This window comes from Schistocerca piceifrons, chromosome 10, assembly GCF_021461385.2.
Source record: "Schistocerca piceifrons isolate TAMUIC-IGC-003096 chromosome 10, iqSchPice1.1, whole genome shotgun sequence".
In the NCBI taxonomy this organism is placed as follows: Eukaryota; Metazoa; Arthropoda; class Insecta; order Orthoptera; family Acrididae; genus Schistocerca; species Schistocerca piceifrons.
Window position 1 is genome coordinate 118,126,570 of NC_060147.1, and position 26,504 is coordinate 118,153,073.

Below are 26,504 nucleotides of genomic sequence, written 5' to 3' on the forward strand. Positions count from 1 at the left end.
AATGAAAGATTTACTGCTTCCAGTGTTGCCTGCTGAAGAGAATTACAAGCAAGCACGATACGTTCCTGAATGTCCTCTGGAGTTGTTGTAATATCCCGATAGACAACGTCTTTAATGCATCCCTAAAGAAGAAAGTCCAGAGGATTTAAATCAGGAGACCTAGCAGGCCAAGTAACTGTTTCTCCTCGACCAGTCCATCTGGCAGGACATCTTCGGTTCAGAACACGACGTGTACGCAAGGGATTATGTGCTAGACATCCATCGTGTTGTTACCACATAAGAATTCTGGTTCTTAGCGCCACTTCATTCAGAAGAGGAGGAAGAATTCGTTTGAGGAAGTTGGTATACGATGTGCGGTTTAGACTACCATTGATGAAATAAGGGCCAATAATTATAGTACCAAGCATCCCACACCAGACGTTAACTCTCCGTTGACACTTATGTTCCACCTGTCTCTGCCATCGTGGGTTGTCGCTGGACCAATAATGCATGTTCCTTGTATCTACGTGTCCTTTGTTTGAGAAGGAACATTCATCGGTAAATAGAACATTGGAGAAAAAGTTCGGGCTAGCGAGGATTTGCTGCTGTGCCCTCTGACAGAACTGTACACGATTCTGGAAATCATTCCCCTACAATTCTTGATGTAGGTGTACATGGTAAGGGTGGAACCCATGATGTGTAAAAATACGATGTACACTGGTTTAGGAATGCCAGTCTCGTGTTCAAGCTGTCGTGTGCTCACATGTGGATTCATAGCAACGGAAGCGAGAACAGTAACTTCGGCAGCTTCGTCTGTGCGAGTGCTACGACGATTGCGTTGTCGAGCGTTGAAACTTCCCATTTCCTGAAGCGTCGCAACAAGACGAGAAAACATCCGTCGGGAAGGTGGGTTCTTGTCAGGATATCGCTCTCTGTACAATTCCGCTGCCTGCGTAGCATTTCGCCTGCCTTCAACGACAAACAAAGAAACGTTATGTTGATGCAGTTTGTAGGAAGGACAGCCTTTGCTGTATGCCTACTCTACACAACAATATTTAAAAGTACTAAACAACTGTACTAAATGTACCGGTACATAAGAAAACAGTATTGCAGTTACTGTTCTGCTAACTTACATTCCCCAAAAATGAGTAGCATTTCTACCTTCTCTTTTTTGGTGTACATTCTACTCACACAACTCGTCAACTGACGATGGTTGACGGAATGACGGGTGTCCATTCTACTTACGTTTGAATTTGTCCTCTGTCAACGTCAGCACGTGGATGTGTTCCATTACCCCGAATACTTGCACTAAGCGCTGGGAGCGTCAACGTCAGTGTTGTGTTACGTAATTAATAACGTTGCGTTTCAGTGAATGGTACACTGTGATACATTTTTGTATAGGTCTTTAGGAGAGGAAATGAGTTACCGAATAAAAAATACAGGTTGCCACTTAGAAAAGTCCTACCGTTGTTCATATCTTTGTAAAAAAAACAAAGCTACAACGAAGGCAAGCATGCTGATTGATGTCCCCCTGACGGCTAAAGAACATTTGCTTGAAACATTTTGTAATTTGCGTCTTGACAAAGAGTTATTTAGGGTGGTCAAGATAAATGGGACACCCTGTAAAGTCCTGGAACAGAGAATTTTTTTCGGGAGTGCGGAATGGTAAGCTCATTTCTCACACAGTGATCAGTCGTGGCCTTGCTGACGTGAGAAAGTTAATCTGGTTTCAGAGAGATAGGGCGAACTATTAGTGCGCAAAAAATCCGAGTTGAAAAAGGTGAAAAAAATAAATAAAATAAATAATTGAAAATATTGCTGTTCTCATTCCGTGCGTTCCCCGTGAACCTGCGTGGTACCATTAGACAACACGTGGGCGACTCATTTCTTCGGAAAGATCGAGTGGTCTTAATATTATTACGTCATAGACAACATATGGCACAATCATTAATAATACAGCCACGCAAAGATGTACTTTTCAGTTTTAGAAAGTACCGATCCGGTGTTTCGTTCAAAAGCTGTCGAGGAAAGTGGGTCAGCTCAGAAAGCCAGTAACTTGCGCCTGGAAATTCTGCCACTCAACGAACAACTCAGTTGTGCGCGAAGTATACATGACAGGGGCCAGTGTGTCCGTAGTAACATCGAAGGAGAAGTTTGTACGCTATTTCTGATGCACAGATCAAGAAATAATCGTCAAAATTGTTAGCAAAATATCGGGGAGGTATTTGTGTAGTGAACTGCCTGCGTTCTGCAGTTGCAGCAGTTATGCAGTAGCTCTGACTAGTAACCAATTTATATGTACAGGGTGGCCCATATGCTTGTGTTCACGGTTCTAAAACTAGTGCAGATGGAGGACAAGAAATTTAAGATCAAATAGTATGAAATCGGATGGTGAGGGGAGTGGGAACGGAAAACCTATTAGGCTATGTTACCAACACAGTGGCCACTTTCGAATTCGTCATCTTGGATGCAAGTCGTAATTTTCAACTAGAAACGGGGGCATATGACGTGTCAAAGAGATAGACAGCTACTCTAGGACAACAACGCGTTTTTAATTTGAGCAGACTTTTATTCACTCTCGAGGTATGTCGCATTATGTGTGGCGCCCGAGTGTGAGAAGTACTGCAAGATTCATTGCTAAATATCCCTCCAGAACGATTCCATCTCTTCACAGACCTATGTGTATCCCGTGTTACATTTTCGTCTTGTCTACTTGTTTCTGTATACCGTGAATGTAAGACTTGTTTTATGTCGTAGTCAGTCCTTTTTAAGCATATGTAACTTCGTACAAGGGTCGACTTAAATTAATGTCTACTTTGAATTGTCACAACAAATTGTAATCCATAATGTAACATTTCCAGTGTTCAGCTGCCTGAAAGGACATGTTCCGAAAACCAATAAAAAGTTATTCTCTGGCGGAGGAATGATTAGCTAATGATATCACATTCAGTGCTTTCCCTTGACTTTTGGCCATTCATTATAAATAATCTGCACTCAGGATGATATGGTGTGGGTGAGTACTTTGCAAAGTAGGGTGTGTGTGGTGGGGATTGTGGGTAGGAGGGTGTGTGGATGGAGGTAATTCTTAAGGTATGTGGCATGTAAGTGAGGTGGTGTGTAGGAGTGTGAAAGTCTAATAGTGTATGGTGTTAAGGCGTGTGGCGCCTCTTTATTTTTTCAAAATAGTTCTACGCATATGGTGGAAATAGCTGTATTCTACACTGTTATGATTTATGTAGATTTTCATGTTCGTTTAAGAGAAAACATACAGTAAGGAGCTAACACTCCTTATTTGATTCATGTTTAGGTATGCATAGTTATTTAAGTCAATGATTCGTTCATTCTATTCCAGTCCCCTTTGTCTGTCATTACGTTTACCACTGAGATTGTTGCCTTCGTTCTGATGAATGTAGGTGTCTGTTTCTAACTGAAATAATAACGACTGAAAAGATTCTTTCAACCTTCTTTACGTCATTTCTGTCCCTTACAATTCCAAAACATCAAAGTTAAATGCGGTCATTGTAATTTTAGTAGTAGAAGCTTGTATAATATGTGTAACGAAATCAACTTATTTTCATTCTTAATAATCATTGCTTCTGTCTACCACTCTAAAGAACCTGTGCATAGTTTATTTTATTTCGAAATCCTATACTTCGTTGGGTTATATAGTCTAGGTAATTGTACATTCTATATGTGTTTGAAGTGCAACCACACAAGCCGAAGCTACTCAGTAACTTTGGCTTGAGCAGAAATCATTGTGTGTTTCCTTAATAAAATAGTTGATTTAATCCAAGTACTTGTGATAGGAAAAATATGGTTGGTTCAAATGGCTCTGAGCACTATGGGACTTAACATCTGAGGTCATCAGTCCCCTAGAACTTAGAACTACTTAAACCTAACTAACCTAAGGACATCACACACATCCATGCCCGAGGCAGGATTCGAACCTGCGACCTTAGCGGTCACGCGGTTCCAGACTGAAGCGCCTAGAACCACACGGCCACACCGGCCGGCGGAAAAATATGACATGCAGTCTTTGCTAATAACTCAACACTAAGCTGAGGGATATTATTTAACTTAGATAACCATTTCTCTTAATTGCAGCAAATTTATGGCTGAGATTATAGCTGATCCTGATTACTGCAATCTATAAAAGAAAGATTTCATGATGATCTTGTCGTGAGATAAATTCAAATAATAATAGAGGCCAGTTAGAGAGGTTTGAGGATTCATCAGCATGGGTATATGTCAGTATGTGGGTGTGTAGGTGTGAGCATGTGTGGGTGTGTGATGTGTCAGTAAGGTGTTTGTCAGTGTAGGCAGATGTCAGCATGAGGGTGGGGGATGTGTGGATCTCAGGAGTTGGAGTTGTGGGGATGTGTGGGTGCAGGAATGTGTCAGAGCAGGGATGTGTTGGTGTGGGGATATGTGGGTGTAGGGATTTGTTGGTACAGGGATGTATTACTATGGGGCTGTGTGGGTGTGAGAAGTGGGGGTAGTGTTGGTATGGGGATGTTTGGGAGTGGAAAGTGTGGATTTGGGTAGTGTAGGGGTGGGCATGTGTGGGCATAGAGAGCATGGATGTGGGTAGCATAGGTGTGGACATGTGTAGGGTAGAGAGCATGGATGTGAGTTGTGATAATACATGAGGGTGGAACTGAGTCAGTGCAGGGATTGTGGGTCAGTGTGTGTCACTCTGGAAACTTTTCAGTGTGGGGACATGTGGATGTGAGGGTGTTGCGTCTGTTGGTGTGGTGTGTGTTGATGAGGCCTCTGTCAGTTTGGTCTGTGTCAGTTTGGTGGGTGTCAGTGTGGTGGGTGTCACTGTGGTGTGTGTCAGTGTGGTGTGTTTTGGTGTGGAGTGTGAGGATGTATTAGTGCGTGGATGTGTTGGTGTGTGGACATGGGTGTGTGTGGATGTTGGGGTGTGTGGATGTGGGGGTGTGTGATGGTTTTACTGACCTACAGAGTACTTTGGTCCCAGCAGTCAGCTGTTGTGGATGTGTTGGTGTGTGGACATGGGGTGTGTGGATGTTGGGGTATGTGCATGTGGGGGTGTGTGGACGTGAGAATGTGTGATTGTGGAGATGTGTGATGGTTTCACTGACCTCCGGAGTACTTTGGTCCAAGCAGTCGGCTGTTGTGGATGTGTTGGTGTGTGGACATGGGGGTGTGTGGATGTTGGGGTGTGTGGATGTGGGTGTGTGTGATGGTTTTACTGACCTCCAGAGTACTTTGGTCCCAGCAGCCGCCGGCCGTGGTGGTCTAGCGGTTCTAGGCACTCAGTCCGGAGGGGTGCAACTGCTACGGTCACAGGTTCGAATCCTGCCTCGGGCATGGATGTGTGTGATGTCCTTAGGTTAGTTAGGTTTAAGTAGTTCTAAGTTCTAGGGGACTGATGATCATAGATGTTAAGTCCCATAGTGCTCAGAGCCATTTGAACCCAGCAGTCAGCTGTTGTGGATCTGTTGGTGTGTGGACATTGGGTGTGTGGATGTTGGGGTATGTGGATGTGGGGGTGTGTGGACGTGAGAATGTGTGATTGTGGAGATGTGTGATGGTTTTACTGACCTCTGGAGTACTTTGGTCTCAGCAGTTGGCTGTTGTGGATGTGGGGGTGTGTGGATGTGAGGGTGTGTGGACATGAGGGTGTGTGGTTGTGGAGATGTGTGGTGGTTTTACTGACCTCCAGAGTACTTTGGTCCCAGCAGTCGGCTGTAGGTGGACTGGGCAGCACCCAGTCCTGGCCGGTAGACGTTGTTGCAGGTGCCGTCTATGGTGCGGTACTTCTGGTGGGGGTCGCATCCCTGGGGACTCTGTGCAGCGCACTGGCCACCACCGCCGCCGCTGCCAACGCTGCAACACAAAGAGTGATGCATTTTTTAAACTGCGCATGCCTAAGCAGAGTATGTTACAACTATTTTTATTTCAGAAAAATTTACAATACTCGAATGAGAAGTAATGCCTCCATCTCTTTGACTTGCGACTCGATGGGAATATTTTAATGAATCGGAGGCGGAAAACTCTTTAAATAATGCTCTTTAATTACAGAAATTTACTTCTTATATAATCACCGTACAGTTGGATACACTTCTGCCAATGACGAACAAGTTTTCTGAAGACGTAATGGAAGAAGTCGACATCCTGTCTGTGCCCCCAGCCTCCTAATTTCTTCATCAGATGCTTAGTGATGCCCCTGCGTGTCTTCTCTCATTATTGGGAGCAGAGAGAAGTAATACTGCATCAGCTGGAGACATTGAGGAGGACGTAGCACAGCGGTGAGTTCCAGTCTCTGCTTCTTCTCGGTTCTACCGTGTTGCTTGTAGTGTCTCCGCATACCGCGGCACGCGACATAAGCTTGCAGACGATATATGTAACCGTTTCAGAGAGAAAAGCCACCAATGTGTCTCTGTGATGTGTCATTATCGTGCTGCTGGAAGACATTTCCTTTCACCTTTTGGTCACTTCGAGAGCCTTGTGCTGTGAGGGAGAATCTACTCCACTGTCTGGTACTTGCCACATACCACAGCTGCCGTCTATTCAGGAGTCACGATTTAGGTCGAATTATTCTTCAGTGAATCCTCTTATCAGAGTCACAGCCGAATTGACTGCAGTTACATTTCATAAGGTCAGTGAATAACTTATTCTAAAACTATAGAAAATATTCCATCACAATTTAAGATGAATACTACACTACTGGCCATTAAAATTGCTACACCACGAAGAAATGAAGATGATAAACGGGTATTCATAGGACAAATATATTATACTAGAACTGACATGTGATTACATTTTCATGCAGTTTGGGTGCATAGATCCTGACTAATCAGTACCCAGAACATCCACCTCTGGCCGTAATAACGGCCTTGATACGCCTGGGCATTGAGTCAAACAGAGCTTGGATGGCGTGTACAGGTACAGCTGCCCATGCAGCTTCGACACGATACCAAAGTTGATCAAGAGTAGTGACTGGCGTATTGTGACGAGCCAGTTGCTGGGCCACCATTGACCAGACGTTTTCATTTGGTGAGAGATCTGAAGAATGTGCTGGCCAGTCGAACATTTTTGTATCCAGAAAGGCCCGTACAGGACCTGCAACATGCGATCGTGCATTATCCTGTAGGGTTTCGCAGGGATCGAATGAACGATAGAGCCACGGGTCGTAACACATCTGAAATGTAACGTCCACTATTCAAAGTGACGTCAATGCGAACAAGAGGTGACCGAGACCTGTAACCAATGGCACCCCATACCATCACGCTGGGTGATATGCCAGTATGGCGATGACGAATAAACGCCTCCAATGTGCGTTCACCGCGATGTCGCCAAACACGGATGCGACCATTATGATGCTGTAAACAGAAACTGGATTCATCCGAAAAAATGACGTTTTACCATTCGTGCACCCAGGTTGATCGTTGAGTACACCATCGCAGGCGCTCCTGTCTGTGATGCAGCGTCAATGGTAACCGCAGCCATGTTCTCTGAGCTGATAGTCCATGGTGCTGCAATCGTCGTCGAACTGTTCGTGCAGACGGTTGTTGTCTTGCAAACGTCCCCATCTGTTGAGTCAGAGATCGAGACGTGGCTGCACGATCCGTTACAACCATGCGGATAAGATTGCCTGTCATCTCGACTGCTAGTGATACGAGGCCGTTGGGATCCAGCACGGCGTTCCGTGTTACCCTCCAGAACCCACCGTTTCCATATTCTGCTAACAGTCATTGGATCTCGACCAACGCGAGCAGCAGTGTCGCGATACGGTAAACCGCAATGGCGATAGGCTACAATGCGACCTTTATCAAAGTCGGAAACGTGATGGTACGCATTTCTCCTCCTTACACGACGCATCACAACAACGTTTCACCAGGCAACGCCGGTCAACTGCTGTTTGTATACGAGAAATCGGTTGGAAACTTTGCTCATGTCAGCACGTTGTAATTGTCGCCACCGGCGCTAACCTTGTGTGAATTCTCTGAAAAGTTAATCATTTGCATATCACAGCATCTTCTTCCTGTCGGTTAAATTTCGCGTCTGTAGCACGTCATCTTCGTGGTGTAGCAATTTTAATTGCCAGTAGTGTAAAACAATTATATGACCATTACATTACTATGCCTGATATACACTCCTGGAAATTGAAATAAGAACACCGTGAATTCATTGTCCCAGGAAGGGGAAACTTTATTGGCACATTCCTGGGGTCAGATACATCACATGATCACACTGACAGAACCACACGCACATAGACACAGGCAACAGAGCATGCACAATGTTGGCACTAGTACAGTGTATATCCACCTTTCGCAGCAATGCAGGCTGCTATTCTCCCATGGAGACGATCGTAGAGATGCTGGATGTAGTCCTGTGGAACGGCTTGCCATGCCATTTCCACCTGGCGCCTCAGTTGGACCAGCGTTCGTGCTGGACGTGCAGACCGCGTGAGACGACGCTTCATCCAGTCCCAAACATGCTCAATGGGGGACAGATCCGGAGATCTTGCTGGCCAGGGTAGTTGACTTACACCTTCTAGAGCACGTTGGGTGGCACGGGATACATGCGGACGTGCATTGTCCTGTTGGAACAGCAAGCTCCCTTGCCGGTCTAGGAATGGTAGAACGATGGGTTCGATGACGGTTTGGATGTACCGTGCACTATTCAGTGTCCCCTCGACGATCACCAGTGGTGTACGGCCAGTGTAGGAGATCGCTCCCCACACCATGATGCCGGGTGTTGGCCCTGTGTGCCTCGGTCGTACGCAGTCCGGATTGTGCGCTCACCTGCACGGCGCCAAACACGCATACGACCATCATTGGCACCAAGGCAGAAGCGACTCTCATCGCTGAAGACGACACGTCTTCATTCGTCCCTCCATTCACGCCTGTCGCGACACCACTGGAGGCGGGCTGCACGATGTTGTGGCGTGAGCGGAAGACGGCCTAACGGTGTGCGGGATCGTAGCCCAGCTTCATGGAGACGGTTGCGAATGGTCCTCACCGATACCCCAGGAGCAACAGTGTCCCTAATTTGCTGGGAAGTGGCGGTGCGGTCTCCTACGGCACTGCGTAGGATCCTACGGTCTTGGCGTGCATCCGTGCGTCGCTGCGGTCCGGTCCCAGGTCGACGGGCACGTGCACCTTCCGCCGACCACTGGCGACAACATCGATGTACTGTGGAGACCTCACGCCCCACGTGTTGAGCAATTCGGCGGTACGTCCACCCGGCCTCCCGCATGCCCACTATACGCCCTCGCTCAAAGTCCGTCAACTGCACATACGGTTCACGTCCACGCTGTCGCGGCATGCTACCAGTGTTAAAGACTGCGATGGAGCTCCGTATGCCACGGCAAACTGGCTGACACTGACGGCGGCGGTGCACAAATGCTGCGCAGCTAGCGCCATTCGACGGCCAACACCGCGGTTCCTGGTGTGTCCGCTGTGCCGTGCGTGTGATCATTGCTTGTACAGCCCTCTCGCAGTGTCCGGAGCAGGTATGGTGGGTCTGACACACCGGTGTCAATGTGTTCTTTTTTCCATTTCCAGGAGTGTATTTATGAAGTTTTCAGGGTAGCGCTTCTGCATGGTAGTCATTACTTTGAGACAAACATAGTGTAGGCAGATAAGGTCCAGTGGGAATATACTACTGTAAACCATTTACCTGGTAGTGTGTGGGAGATGTGCTGCTGATGGGGGTCATTGCACAGAAGGTGACAGGCAATTGCCTTTGCAACACATATAAAGTGGTAGCAACATTTACCAGGACCTGGTGTCTACCAGCAGTTACTCTGGCCGATGGTCACTCAGTACGCTCCGAACGAAATTCTTGAGAGACCTCCCGTCAGATGTCGTAGTGCTTCACTTCATGTGCAGAAGAAAATATTCAATTCCAGGTACGTAGCGAAATTCAGTGCAACGTCAAATTATCTGCTTCACTCTGCAATATACTTCCACATATACACTCCGCTAGCCACCAAGTGGTGTATGGTGGAGGGCACAATTTGCGCCAAAGTCATATCCCCCGCCTCTGTTCCACTCGCGGATCGCGCGAGGGAAAAACGATTGTCTGAACGCCTCAGTACGAGCTCTAATTCCCCTTATCTTTGAATGGTGATCATTACGCGATTTGAAAGTTGGTGGTAATAATATACGCTCTACATCCTCGTTGAAGATCGCATTTCGGAATTTAGTGAGCAGCCCCTTCCGTTTAGCGCCCCGTCTATCTGCAAGTGTGTCCCACTTAAAAATTTCTATGAGATTTGTAACGCTCTCGCGATGCCTAAATGTGCCAGTCACTAATCTTGCCGTTCTTCTTTGGACCTTCTCAATATCTTGAATCAGACCCAACTGGTAAGTGTCCCATACAGACGAACAATACTCTAAGACTGGACGAACTAACGTATTATAAGCTATTTCCTTTGTTGAAGGACTGCATCACTTCAGGATTATACGAATAAACCGCAATCTAGAGTTCACCTTGCTCATTACTTGTGTAATCTGATCATTCCATTTGAAATCATTTCGAATAGTCACACCCAGATACTTGACTGAAGTTACCGCTTCCAAAGACTGGGCATTTATTTTGTACTCTTACATTAATGGGGATTTCCGCCTTTTTATACGCAGTAGGTTACACTTACTAATATTGAGAGACAACTGCCAGTCATTACACCACGCATTTATTTTCTGCAAATCTTCATTGATTTGTTCACAACTTTCGTGTTGTACTACTTTCCTGTAGGCTACAGCATCATCGCAAACAGCCTAATGCCGCTGTCAAAACTATCAACCAGATCGTTTTTATGTAAAACGTAAAAAGCAGCGGACCTATTAGGCTGCCTTGGGGCACACCTAAAGTTACGCTTGTTTCTGTTGAAATCACCCCGTTCAGGACGACATACTGCTCCCTGTCTGTTAGAAAACTTTCTATCCAACCGCATATGTCATCGCATAGACGGTAAGCGCGCACTTTCTGGAGCAAGCGACAGTGCGGAACTGAGTCGAACGCCTTTCGAAAGTCGAGAAATATGGCATCAACCTGTGAGTGTCGTTAGGGGTAAAAGGGCAGATATTTTTATTGATATGACTGAAGACAGTGTACTGAAAAACGTTACATCAATATTTATTTCGTTTGAAGACTAAAGTGGCATGTTTTTTAGGATGGTTAGTATCTCCCAGCTCACGTGACATCTATGCTTGTTTCACCCTGGACAGCAGGTCAGGTGTTGAAGTGTAGACCCATAATGGGAAGTATATAGTAGCAGGCATAGATCATTCATCGGTGCAGTTACGACTGTGCAGAAAACCTCAAGTAGTAAATTATGTGATGTGTTTGTGGGATGAGTTTGGACGCAGTGGAAACACAACGAACACGCTGAAGTGGGTATATATTAAGGTACCAATTATCACAATATCTGCACTTGTACCGCTAATACCGCAAGTAGAGATAACCTTTAACCTTCAAACCAACCAACCACAGAAAAAGGAGCAAAATTGCTTAGATCAACACATGTCCGGAAGTAGATGGTAAGTGTGCGGTAAAGCAATTAGTTCAGCTACATTACATTACACTTTACACCTTTAAGTCGATTTTCATCCTGAATAACGCAAAGCAATTACACAGAGCTAAATGTGGTGAACGTGACTGGTAGGAAATGTACGTCATCTTGTTTTTAGTCAAACATTTTTGAAATTGTGTGGGCCATATGGTATTGTGCTTTGCCGCCGTGGCGCACCCACTCTGTGTAGGTTTCCTCGTTCTGTTATCCCTCAAACGTCCTGGCAGGTCGACCAAATGACCAGGAGGGACGAACTATGTATGAAGATGTTGGCAGCCCTGACGCCGGCTACGAGCGATTTTCGCTTGCTGTGTTACAAGATAAGTAATTTAGCTAGTAATTAATCATTTTTGCTGTCTATTCTATAGTATTTACGTTCATTAGTGCCAGACAGACGTGATAAATTGAAGGTTTCAGTTGTTATTTGCGTCTGAATAAGATAAGCGAAGTTTCGGTTTAGGACAGTTCCGCGTGTAAGCAAAGGTTTGTTTACACTCTTAACTGACGTTAAATACGCCGGATTATTAATTAATTCAGTGCACAATATTCAGTATTTGCGACTATTAGTGTCATTTATCCTCGATACATTGAAGGTAGCAGTTTTTATACGTTTTATTAAGTTATTTTTCGCGTGTACGTAAACGTTTGTTTGCATTATAAATACGAGGGTTAATCAGTTTAAGTTAGTGTACAGTACTCAGTATTCACGTTTATTAGTGTCATTTAGACTCGATACATTGAAGGTAGCAGTTTTTATACGTTTCATTAGGAATAGTGATACTGACAGTGAATTGTAACCTTACTTGTATCGACCGTTAACAGTTAAGCAAACGTAAAATACGTGGTAAATTAGTATTACACAACAATATCTGAGTAAATCAGCGTTACAATACAACTTCCGAGCCGTTCTTACATACGGTTTAGTTAGCAGAAAGCTAAAACTCACCTCGCCGTCTTCTTAAATTCCTTGGTTTGTTGTGGGCTTTAGTGATCGTGTACTGTAAGCCCATCGGTTCCTATAAAGTAGAATTCGCATTTGCGCTTTACACTCTGAACTCTTATTGTTAGCTAAATGTTTTGTTTTGTACCTTCACCTGTCAGTGTACAATACTCAGTATTTACGTTTATTAGTGTCATTTAAAATGGTTAAAATGGCTCTGAGCACTATGGGACTTCACTGCTGAGGTCATCAGTCGCCTAGAACTTAGAACTACTTAAACCTAACTAACCTAAGGACATCACACACATCCATGCCCGAGGCAGGATTCTAACCTGGGACCGTAGCTGTCGCGCGGTTCCAGACTGTAGCGCCTAGAACCGCTCGGCCACTCCGGCCGGCAGTGTCATTTAGACTCGGTACATTTTAGGTAGCATTTTTTATAGTTTTATTAGGTCACTTTCGCGTGTACGTAAACGCTTGTTTCAATTACAGATACGAGGGATAATCAGTGGTTGCAGCTTACCGTAGGTCACTGTTTAATTCGTTTATAATATTCACTAGATAGCCCCTATCAGTTTACTGTAGATCACTGTCTTATTCTTTATTATTCACTAAATAGCCCATAGCAGGAAAATAAGCTCCTGATCTAGCTTCTACCATAATTTTTTATTTCATTATTGAGTGACCTTTCTGCCAACTAGAGTGTAGCTGTTAACCTTGTGTTGCAGTAGGTTTCCTTAAGTTTTTTTATAGTAAATCAGTTATTATCTAGATTGGTAGGGACTGTGTCTGTTGTGTGCGGATGCATGAGGAGTTGGCCACAGTCCGAACGCAGCTGGAAGCTTTGTTGGCCACAGTCAACAAGCTCCAGAGTGACACCTTGAGGTGCGGTGGGAATGGGGTGCCTGGGGCAGCCTCTGCTGTACAGGATGTCCAGGGGGGGGGGGGGGGAGGGAGATGTCACAGCTCTCTGTCACTGAGCTGACATCAGGTGCCACTGAGCCGCCCGGCCCTGTCTTACCTCAGTGTGGGTGGCGGACTGTGTTGAGGTCTCGAGCCTCAAGGCGAAGGCTGGATGGGGGACGCAGGCTCCTGCCAAATCCCATGCACTTTGCTAACAGATTCAGTGTGCTATCTGATGTTGGGGGGAAGGCTGAGCCGGACCACAATGCACCTTCTGCCATGATAGTGGACGCTCCTTCAGCAAGGTTATTGGGAGCTCCAGTGTTAGACGGGTCATGGAGCCCCTCAGGAACATAGCGGCTAGGACGGGGAAGAAGTCCAACATTCACTCGGTCTGCTTGCCGGGGGGGCTTGTCCGGGATGTGGAAGAGACTCTTACGGCGGCTATAGAGCGTGTGGGGTTCAGCCAGCTGCAGATTGTTGCGCATGTCAGCATCAGCGATGCCAGTCGTCGGGGTTCCGAGGATATCCTTGGGTCCTTTCGACGGCTGGCGAAGGCGGCCTCCATCTCGCGAGGAGTATAGGCCAAGCTGACGATCTGCAGCATCGTACCTAGGGTGGACTGGGGTCCTTTGGTTTGGAGTCAAGTGGAGAATCTAAACCAGAGACTACGTCGAAAACTGTTGTAGACTCCTCGACCTACGCAATGGGTTGGAACGTTGTAGGACGCCCGTCGATAGATCAGGGGTGCACTACATACAGGAAGCAGCTACATGGGTAGCACAGTACTCGTGGCATGCACATGGGAATTCTTTAGATTAGGTTCCTCCCCGCGGGAAACAAACCGTTGGCCTGAAAAATTACCAGTTCATGTCACTAATGTGGGTGTGCCAACTGTAAAAATTGTTAGTTCCCCTAAACAGGTCATTCCAAAGGATTTAAATATGCTTAATCTCACGTTAGTAAATTGTCGATGTCTCTGTAGCAAGATCCCCGAGTTACTCTCCGAAATAAACATTAGCAATGCCAATATTGTATTAGCTACCGAAAACTGGTTGAAACCAGACATAATAAGCAGTGAAATTTTGAACACGGATTGGACAATGTTTAGGAAGGATAGGACTGATGCCATGGGAGGTGGTGTGTTTATTGCAGTCAAAAACTGTTTAAACGCAGTTGAGATTGATATTAGGTCGGACTGTCAAATAGTCTGGATAAAGCTGTCAATCAGACTAGGATTGACCATTGTGTTGGGATATTTTTATAGACCACCATCATCCGCAACAAACGTCGCAGAACGTTTCAGGGAAAGTCTAGAGTACATAGGAAATAAACATCCAAATTATCCATTAGTTGTAGGTGGAGACTTTAATCTGGCATCCATTGACTGGGAAAATTACACGTTTATCACAGGGGGCAGAAGCAAAGACTCGTCTGTAGATATTCTAGGAGCGCTCTCAACATAGAACCTTGAGCAATTGGTTAGAAAATCAACTCGAGATGGGAACATATTAGATATCTTGGCGACAAACAGACCTGATCCTTTTGAGGAAGTTAATCTAGAAGATGATATTAGAGACCATAATGTCGTTGTGGCTTCTATGTCAGTGGAAGTTGCAAAAAAACCAAAGAAACAGCGTGGAGTTTTCTTGTTTGGGAAAGGAAATAAAAGTGTCATTAATGAATATCTTCATAGTCAGCTCCAAGCACTCACCGCGGGACACAAAGATATTGAATATCTTTGGTCGGAATTTACAGGTATTGTCCACCATGTGCTAAAAGAAGCACGTGCCTAACAAAAATATAGGGGAGGGAAAGGATCCATCTTGGTACAACAAACATATTAGGAAGTTGCTGAGAAAGCAGAGAATTCTGCACAGTCGTTTTAAACGTAGTCACTGCTCCGCCGACAAATAGAAATTAAGCGAAATGAAAGCAGCTATCTGAAGGGGAATGAGAGATTATTTTAACGAATTTGAAAGCAATATTTTATCTGCTGATTCTAAAAATAACCCTAAAAATTGTTGGTCGTACGTAAACTCCTTGAACGCTACAAATAATTCAATACTTCCTCTTGCTGACGGTACGGGTAATGTAACTGATGATGATAAACAGAAGGCTGAAATTCTAAACCTAGCTTTCAAAAACTCGTTTACCGTAGAGGACTGCAGCACCATTCCCCCTTTCAATTATCGAACAAACGCAAGGATGCCTGACAGTGTTTAGTGTATTTGGGATTGTAAAACACTTAAGATCCTTAGACGCCAGGAAGGCGTCTGGCCCAGACGGTATCCCCGTAAGATTATATGTTCTTATCCATCATCTGTCAAAGATCATTGGAACAGTTGAAAGTTCCACGGGACTGGAAGAAGGCCCAGGCCATAGCAATCTGTAAAAAGGTTAGAAAATCGGATGCACATAATTACCGGCCAATTTCACTGACATCAATTTATTGCAGAACCATGGAACATATTTTGTGTTCAGACATAATGACCTTTCTAGACTCTGAGAAGCTCATTTACAGAAACCAGCACGGTTTTAGGAAACAACGGTCATGCGTGACACAGCTGGCCCTCTTTGTGCACGATATACAACAGGCTCTAGATACTAGCTCCCATATTTCTCGACTTTCGAAAGGCGTTGGACTCAGTTCCGAACTGTCGCTTGCTCCAAGAAGTGCGCGCTGACTGTCTATTCGATGACATATACGGTTGGATAGAAAGTTTTCTAACAGACAGGGAGCAGTATGTCGTCCTGAATGGGGTGACTTCAACAGACACAAGCGTAACTTCAGCTGTGCCCCAGGACAGTGTAATAGGTCCTCTGCTTTTTACGATTTACATAAACGATCTGGTTGATGGTGTTGACAGCGGCATTAGACTGTTTGCCGATGATGCTGTAGTCTACATGAAAGTAGTATCACACGAAAGTTGTGAACAAATCAATGAGGATTTGCAGAAAATAAATGTGTGGTGTAATGACTGGCACTTATGTCTCAATATTAGTAAGTGTAACCTACTGCGTATAACAAGGTGAAAATCCCCATTAATGTACGAATACAAAGTAAATGCCCAATCTTTGGAAGTGGTAACATCATTCAAGTATCTGGTGTGACTATTTGAAATGATTTTAAATGGAATGATCAGATTATACCATTAACGGAAAAGGCAAACTCTAGACTGCGGTTTATTGGTAGAGTCCTGAAGCGATGCATTCCTTCAACAGAGGAAATTGGTTACAATACGTTAGTTCGTCCAGTCTTAGAGTATTGTTCGTGTGTATGGGACCCCTACCAGTTGTGTCTGATTCAAGAGATTGAGAAGGTCCAAAGAAGAGCGGCAAGATTCGTGACTGGTTCATTTAGCCATCGCGAGAGCGTTAAAAATCTCATAGAAAGTTTGAAGTGGGACACACTCGCAGATAGACGGCGCGCTAAAAAGAATGGGCTACTCAATAAATTCCGAAATCCGATCTTAACCGAGGATGTAGAGCATATATTATTACCACCAACTTTCAAATCGCGCAGTGATCACCATTCAAAGATAAGGGAAATTAGAGCTCGTACTGAGGCGTTCAGACAATCGTTTCTCCCTCGCGCGATCCGCGAGTGGAATAGAGGGGGGGAAATATGACTTTGGCGGGAATAGTGCCCTCCGCTACACACTGCTTGGTGCCTAGTGGAGTATATATGTAGATGTAGAACAACCCCGTCAATATAAATTAAACCGATTAACAAGTACTTAACGCTGCTTTTCACTTCTTGAGAATTGTTTGGATAACTGACTCTTCCATTTTGACAACTGTCGCTTAGTTTCGGGATCGCAGCCAAAGACGTCCTTTCGTCATCAGTGAGAGCCTTTCAATGAAGTCAGAATGGTCTCGAGGCTGTTGTTTAAGTTGCCTGTCGACTCCTACCCAAGGTTGCACCTGATCGTTTTGAAACAGTCCCTGCACAGACTCCGGCGCAACGCTTCTCATGATTTTCACTGCTGACAACATCATCGGCCTAGCAGTTGTCGCATTGTAGCTGCCCGGTACGCACGCTTTATTGTAAATGAATCATGTAAACATGGATGCTCCTAGAAGGCGATTTCATTAAATGTTATTAGTTTTGAAACTTCTCCTTTGAAGTTAAAGAATGACTGTGCTGGTAAACTTCTACGTTATTTGATTTTCAAACAGTTGAGCAAAACTGAACGTACCAGACAGTTCTCTCTTTACTTATTTTGGCCATCAGTAAACTGACGCACAATATTTTTTGGCGCAACGCAATCTGACTTTCAATAATATCTACAAAAGAATGGCCCTGAATAACAATAACCTATTCCTTTCATGAATCACTTACCTCACAAAAATCTTCGTTATTCGAACTACTGCAATACAGCGAGCGCCAATACTGCCAGCCAAATAAAAGATTCTAACTACTGAAGGCGCTAACTACTGATAGGCATAATTAGCAAATGAAAGATGTTGATATAGAACAAACAATGTATTTACCTTAACAGTGTTCAAAAGTCATAATATACATATCAGTTCATGACATCCAGTCTTACAAATTTCCTTTTTCTGACGGACACACGTCCAGATCGTCCGCTCTCAAAATTCTGCCATCTGTCTCTCCACATCCACCACTGCTGGCGGCTCACCTCCAACTGCACAACGTTACGCGCTGTTCACATCCAACCGTCCCACACAACACAAGCGAATATTCCAATAATGAGTCCAACCAGCCACAGACTGCACACATCACAGTCAGCGATTTTCATACAGAGCAGTACGTGGCGTTACCAACATAAAAACCTAAACAGTCTACTTACAGTTTCACGTATCATTTCTACCGTAGCATCTGATCGGTGCGCAGGGCAGAGTTTGGTAGCTCTTCAATTTTCGATGTTCGGGTATTGGAGATTTTAATGCGTGATACAGAATGAAACCTCACTGTTATGAATGTGAAAGCTTCTGCTTCCTTTTACCACTCTTAACGGTTACATATACACATTTTTTTCTTTGTGCATTTGTACGGGAAAGTATCTTTCGTTTTATGTAAGGATCATTTGCCTTGTTGAACAATTAATATTAAAAATCGGTACTTCAATTTTGGTGTTCACGTATTAATATTACAGTCACTAGACTGAGACACTTGGTCTCGTGACCATTCAGAATTCAAAAAACGGGACGCGTGTGTCTGCCACTTGGTGTTTTATTACAAACTATTTTATATTCCGGGCAACCGCAGCTGTTGAAAGACTCGATGTTACGAAGGCTAGAAATCTGCTCTGTAGGAATCAGCATGGGTTTCGAAAAAGACGATCGTGTGAAACCCAGCTCGCGCTATTCGTCCATGAGACTCAAAGGGCCATAGACATGGGTTCCCAGGTAGATGCCGTGTTTCTTGACTTTCGCAAGGCGTTTGATACAGTTCCCCACAGTCGTTTAATAAAGAAAGTAAGAGCATATGGAGTATCAGACCAGTTGTGTGATTGGATTGAAGAGTTCCTGGATAACAGAACGCAGCATGTCGTTCTCAGTGGAGTTCCGAAGTAAGAGTGATTTCAGGTGTGCCGCAGGGGAGTGTCGTAGGTTCAAAATAATATAAATGACCTTGTGGATAAGACCGGAAGTTCACTTTTTGCGGATGATGCTGTAGTATATCGAGAGGTAGTAACAATGGAAAACTGTACTGAAACGCAGGAGGATCTGCAACGAATTGGCACACGGTGCAGGGAATGGCAATTGAATCTCAATGTAGACAAGCGTAATGTGCTGCGAATACATAGAAAGAAAGATCCCTTATCATTTAGGTACAATAAAGCAGGTGAGCAACTGGAAGCAGTTAATTCCATAAGTTATCTGGCAGTGGACGTTAGGAGTGATTTAAAATGGAATCACCATATAAAATTAACCGTCGGTAAAGCAGATGCCAGACTGAGATTTATTGGAAGAATCCTAAGGAAATGCAGTCCGAAAACAAAGGAAGTAGGTTACAGTACACTTGTTCGCCCACTGCTTGAATACTGCCCACCGGTGTGGGATCCGTACCGGATAGGGTTGATAGAAGAACGGAGAGCAGCGCGCTTCGTTACAGGATCATTTTGTAATCGCGAAAGCGTTACGGAGATGAGAGTGGAAGACTCTGCAAGAGAGACGCTCAGTAGCTCGGTACGGGCTTTTGTTGAAGTTTCGAGAACATACCTTCACCGAAGAGTCAAGCAGAATATTGCTCCCTCCTACGTATATCTCGCGAAGAGACCATGAGGATAAAATCAGAGAGATTAGACCCACACAGAGGCATACCGACAATCCTCCTTTCCACGAACAATACGAGGCTGGAATAGAAGGGAGAACCGATGGAGGTAGTCAAGGTACCCTCCACCACACACCGTCAGGAGGCTTGCGGAGTATGGGTGTAGATGTAGAACTGCGCCTACAGCTGGTGCAATTGTTGTTTATTAAAACACGACCGGATCGCGGCTTCAAGCCGCATCACCAGGTGAACCTACACGGGAAGAAGCAAAGTACAGTGGCACCACATTTTGTGGATATTAAAATTAATAAAGGAATGTCTAAAATATACTCGCAATGTTAAAAGGCGTACCCATCGCTCATAGCCAAAATGTACTATTCAGATAATATCGTCTAGGCTATGGCGAACGTAACATAAAAAGAAGTGCTTCCTTCATTCTTTAAAATTTTGCTTGCATCTGCAAAGAAAATTATTTATAATAATGAGCGGACGCTAAATTTAAAAAAAAGAGGCCCGATTGGCGACAAAGAATTGTCGCTGCTAACATGATTAGTCGCGGCACTGTGCAAATTACAACGTGGAAAGGATCAGGTGGCTGCGTCTTACCGATGTGACAGCTGGGCAGTTTAGTGCACGGCGAGGCAAAAGCGGCCCCCTCGAATGACACACAGAGAGTAGCTGGCTGACGGAACGGAAGCTATCCATGTGAACAGTGTGACGTCATATACTTGTGACTAGGAGTGCTGGGTCGCTACCTTCACAAGCGAAAATAATACAGCATGACAAGCCTTTCAGAAAAATTTAAGAATACTTCACAAAAAAGAAAAAAGTCATATTGAGAATATATTACAGGAAGTGGAAATGTTTACACATAAAAAAATGCACAGTTGATGCTGAATAACCAATTGGAACTAAATCACCATAGCATTCTGGCTAATTGTGATTGTTTGTATGATTAGGTGCTAGTATGTAATAAAATTGTGTACCGTTCTCGCTTGTAAAGGTGACACAGGGCTCATAGTCATAAGTGCGTGACGTCACGCTGTCCATATCGAGGCCCACGAGAAAGACAGGTTGCGGCGCGTACGCCACGAAGGTAGTCCTGAACTCGCTCGCTCGCTCACATCAGCAGATAACCTAGGTTTCTACACCTGTTAACTCGTAACTAGGCGCGTCAGTACAAACGAAAACTGAATGCTCTACTGGAATCCGCTGTTATGGAATCTTACTGTTGTCAGTCCTATACTGATGGGAAGTCCATGGGGCTCCTTATAATTTGTTACGGCTGCACTGGCGTACAATAAAATGAAATCATTCTAAAATGATTATCAGTTGCATAAGGCACCACTTCCAGTATGTAATGAGTACTGTTAAGCAGAAGAGACTAAGTGCTATAAACAAGCCGCCATACCATTTGTATCGAGTATTGATCTTAAATTAAATTTTGCTGTAGTAATCAGTAAGACTTCATAATAGCAGATTCCAGTGGAAGATGCAATTTTCGTTAGTACTTACACACCCAGCTGCTAGTTAACAGGTTTAGAAACGTAGTTTGTGTGCTGATTCGAGCGAGCGAGCGAGCGAGTTCATGACTACCTTCGTGACGTACGCGCCACGTCCTGTCTTTCTCGTGGGCCTCGGTCCATATGGATAGCTTCCGTTCCGCCGGCCAGCTAGTCTCTCTCCGTGTTTGGTGCGGGTTGCTTTTGCCTCGCCCTGCGCCGCGCTGCCCTGCTGTTCACACTGGTAGAGACACTGCCACCCTGTACTTTCCACATGATAATTTGCATGTGCCGCGACTAATCATGCTAGCAGTCACAATTCCTTATCCCTAATCCGGCCTCTTTCTTTAAAAAAAAATGAGCGTCCATTCACTATAATATACATATATACAGGGTATTACAAAAAGGTACGGCCAAACTTTCAGGAAACATTCCTCACACACAAATAAAGAAAAGATGTTATGTGGACATGTGTCCGGAAATTTCCATGTTAGAGCTCATTTTAGTTTCGTCAGTATGTACGCTCAATGGAGAACGTTATCATGATTTCATACGGAATACTCTACCTGTGCTCCTAGAACATGTGCGACACAACATGTGGTTCATGCACGATGGAGCTCCTGCACATTTCAGTCGAAGTGTTCGTACGCTTCTCAACAACAGATTCGGTGACCGATGGATTGGTAGAGGCGGACCAATTCCATGGCCTCCATGCTCTCCTGACCTCAGCCCTCTTGACTTTCATTTATGGGGGCATTTGAAAGCTCTTGTCTACGCAACCCCGGTACCAAATGTAGAGACTCTTTGTGCTCATGTTGTGGACGGCTGTGATACAATACGCCATTCTCCAGGGCTGCATCAGCGATTCCATGCGACGGAGGGTGGATGCATGTATCAGCGCTAACGGAGTACATTTTGAACATTTCCTGTAACAAAGTGTTTGAAGTCACGCTGGTATGTTCTGTTGCTGTGTGTTTCCATTCCATGGTTAATGTGATTTGAAGAGAAGTGATAAAATGAGCTCTAACATGGAAAGTAAGCGTTACCGGACACATGTCCACATAACATATTTTCTTTCTTTGTGTGTGAGAAATGTTTCCTGAAAGTTTGGCCGTACCTTTTTGTAACACCCTGTATATACAGGGTGAGTCACCTATCGTTACCGTTGGATATATTTCGTAAACCACATCAAATACTGACGAATCGATTCCACAGACCGAACGTGAGGAGAGGGGCTAGTGTAATTGGTTAATACAAACCATAAAAAAATGCACGGAAGTATGTTTTTTAACACAAACCTACGTTTTTTTAAGTGGAACCCCGTTAGTTTTGTTAGCACATATGAACATATAAACAAATACGTAATCAGTGCCGTTTGTTGCACTGTAAAATGTTAATTACATCCGGAGATATTGTAACCTAAAGTTGACGCTTGAGTACCACTCCTCCGCTGTTCGATCGTGTGTATCGGAGAGCACCGAATTACGTAGGGATCCAAAGGGAACGGCGATGGACCTTAGGTACAGAAGAGACTGGAACAGCACATTACGTCCACATACTAACACCTTTTTGTTAGTCTTTTTCACTGACGCACATGTACATTACCATGAGGGGTGAGGTAAACGTACACACGTGGTTTCCGTTTTCAATTACGAAGTGGAATAGAGTGTGTCCCACTGGAAGCGCGTCGACGTATGTGGTATCAGCATGATGGTGCACTTGCACGTTCCGCAATTAACACTAGGCTGACCCTTGACAGGATGTTCGATGGGCGTTTCATAGGACGTGGAGGACGCATAAATTGGCCAGCCCGTTCTTCTGATCTTACACCTCTGGACTTCTTTCTGTGGGTTACGTTAAAGGAGAATGTGTACCGTGATGTGCCTACACCCCAGAGGATATGAAACAACGTATTGTGGCAGCCTGCGGCGACATTACACCAGATGTACTGCGGCGTGTACGACATTCATTACGACAGAGATTGCAATTGTGTGCAGCAAATGATGGCCACCACACTGAACATCTATTGGCCTGACATGTCGGGACACACTCTATTCCACTCCGTAATTGAAAACGGAAACCACGTGTGTACGTGTACCTCACCCCTCATGGTAATGTACATGTGCGTCAGTGAAAAAGACCAATAAAAAAGGTGTTAGCATGTGGACGTAATGTGCTGTTCCAGTCTCTTCTGTACCTAAGGTCCATTACCGTTCCCTTTGGATCCCTACGTAATTCGGTGCTCTCCGATACACACGATCGAACAGCGGAGGAGTGGTACTCAAGCGTCAACTTTAGGTTACAATATCTCCGGATGTAATTAACATTTTACAATGCAACAAACGGCACTGATTACGTATTTGTTTATATGTTCAGATGTGCTAACAGAACTAACGGGGTTCCATTTAAAAAAACGTAGGTTTGTGTTAAAAAACATACTTCCGTGCATTTTTTTATGGTTTGTATAAGCCAATTACACTAGCCCCTCTCCTCACGTTCGGTCTGTGGAATCGGTTCGTCAGTATTTGATGTGGTTTACGAAATACATCCAGCGGTAATGCTAGGTGACTCACCCTGTATATATATATTTCATTTTAGAAGCAGTCAAAATTTTAAAGAACGGAGTGCGTATTTTTACCTTCCGTTCGCCACAGTGTTGACGACATTCTTTGGACGGTAAATTTTAATTAGGAACGATGGGTATGCCTATAATCTTTTAACTTTGTGAGTACATTTTAGACATTTCTTCATTAACTTTAATATCCACAAAATGTGGTGGCACTGTACTTTGGTTTTTACCGTGTGGGTTCACATGATGATGCGGCTCTAAGCCGGCCGTGTTTTAATAAACAACAGTGTTAGCAGCTCTAAGCGGAGTTCTTCCTGACACCACTCCGTGCTTTGTTCGCGCTCGTGCAGACGGGGCGGCACTGCTCACCCTATGAGCTGCTGGAAGCGGTCCTGCGGGCTGAGCGTGAGCGCCGTGTGGAAGGCGCCCAGCGTCGACGCGAAGTCCTTGGGGCTCTCCGGCTGGAAGCCGCCGAAACCGTCGAAGCCGCCCCCGCCTCCCACAAAACCGCCGTCAACTGAAAAAAAAAAGAACCGCAGTGTGCTGTAAACGACACTGGGTGAATTAGAGATTAACGTGAAGCTGTCGCTGGGCCGAAGGTGGGTGTCTACAGAGTACTTTACTAGGCATGGTCCTGTTGGAGGTGTATGCCATTGCCTTTCTCCCCCCCCCTCCTCCCCCCTTTGAACTGACTTGCACAGGCAGCTGTTTGGGGACATACAGTTCATCGTGGGCTCCGAAACACTGTGCCACCGGCCTTTTTCTTTGTCAAAGGTGATACCGGCGAAGAGTGACAAGTAAAAGCCCTGGGACTGACCGGGAATATAGTTTTTTTATTCTCAGTATTTTACAATTTATTTCTTTACCACATTAAGCAGCCTCAAATGGAGATCGGATATTTGGTTGCTAGCCTACCTTGGGGCAGATATAGAATCAGATCACGATTTAGTTAAGTCAAGCTGAGAGTACCCAGTGTTGCCCGGCTATTTATTCTACTAGTCCATTCCCTCCTTCCACACCTCTTTGTCCATCTACTCCTCCCACCATCTCCTCTTGCCCTCCCTTTTATCCATATCCCTCCCTCTCTCTCTGTCCATATCCTCCCCTCTTCTCTTTGTCCATTCCATCTCTTCTTTCTCTTCCTACCTTCTTCTCACCTCTCGCTATGCATCTCCTCCTCTGTCCCTCTCCGTCCATCTCTTCCCCTTTCCTTTGTTGTCCATCTTCTCCTCTTCCTCTCCCTCTCTCTAACTCCTCTGCCTTTCTCTGTCCATTTCCCCTCCCATTGTCTCTTCCCATCTTCCCCCATATCTATCTCCTCCTCCCCCCTTTCTCTCCATTTCTTTCTCTGACCTTCCCTTTACATGTTAACACCCATATCCCAAGAGCAGACTGCTATCCTGATAGTAAGTAACATGAGTACCAGGTGAAAATTGTGAAATCGATAAGGAGCTTTTTACCTGTTTACTATCAAAAACAGTCTTCATCACAATTTCCTTATTACGGTGAGGGGTTTCGACCACTACTGTGGTCATCTTCAGACCTACAAGTCGTATACAAAGCTTTAATTAGAGGGCTACATACATTAAAGAAAATACAAAAAGTTATAAAGCTATAAAACGATGAATTACCAATGAGTAAGGACCTCCTCCTACTGGAGAATCACTACTGGAGAAACCAGTGCTCGTAGTGTATATAATGAAAGCTCCACCCACTTCTGATGGAATGATGTCATTACTAACCAATGGGTTATAGGTCGAATAACAATGTAAAATTTCTTAGTTAAAAGAACATTGTCAAGAAAGGAAAATAAACACACACTAAACTTAGCTTATTTAACAATAGTACATCGTCTGACGCGACAGTCTTTGCCATTTCACTTTCGCAACAACTTCGTTAGAAAGAAGCCTGCTGCCACGTCTTTGGAACGGCGTCCGACTTCACCGTGGCAACCAGTGGTTCCAAATGGTTCACTAACAGGCCTTGAGAGGGCAACCCATGTACTGTCAAAACGAAGTTCATTTATCCTACATATTTACATATTTTTAACGCTTCTTAATTGACAATAGCTGTTTAATAAGCTAAGTTTAGTGTGTGTTTATTTTTATTTCTTGACAATGTTCTTTTAACTAACAAATTTTACATTGTTATTCGACTTATAACTCATTGGTTAGTAATGACATTATGCTGTCAGAAGTGGGCGGAGCCTCCATTATATATAGTAAGAGGTGCACTGGTTTCTCCAATAGTGATTTACCGCCAGAAGGATGTTCTTACTCGTTGGTAATTCATCGTTTTATAGCTTCATAACTTTATGTATTTTCTTTAATGTATGTAGCCCTCTCATTAAAACTCTGTATACGACTTGTAGGTCTGAAGATAACTACAGCAGTGGTCGAAACCTGTCACCGTAATAAATAAATTGTGATCAAGACTGCTTTTGACAGTGAATATTTGCAACACTTCGATCACTGTTCACTCCCACAATGTATTCAGAAGTAATTTTTACGTGTTGCTTTGCCCGCATACGCACATGCTAAATATATTTCACACACATTTGTACACATGTTTTACCTGTACCTATAGCGAATTTCACCCTCCTGTTTCGTTTCCACGCGGCTCAGTGTATACGACGTCATATTTCTTGAGCTATAACTTGTACAACGACATATTTCTGCAAGAACATCCAGTGATATATGTGGACACTACCTGCGAATACACAGTAACGAAGTAATAAATTAAAAGCCGTGCGGTCTAACGGACGGCTTTCCGGGCGGGAACAAGCGCCTGGTCCCCGGCACGAATCCGCCCGGCGG

At 44.5% G+C, this 26,504-nt stretch overlaps 1 protein-coding gene across 1 annotated transcript in view; it reads right to left on the reverse strand.

Annotated features, from left to right (window-relative positions):
• LOC124718742 (peroxidase-like) overlaps positions 1-26,504 on the reverse strand; it is a 102,010-nt gene that overhangs the window by 69,723 nt on the left and 5,783 nt on the right. The window contains exons 2-3 of the mRNA XM_047244357.1: positions 24,058-24,205; positions 5,666-5,835 (exon numbers count right to left, since the gene is read on the reverse strand). Of these exons, the coding sequence (XP_047100313.1) occupies positions 5,666-5,835; positions 24,058-24,205 (318 nt within the window). The remainder of the gene's footprint in view (positions 1-5,665; positions 5,836-24,057; positions 24,206-26,504) is intronic.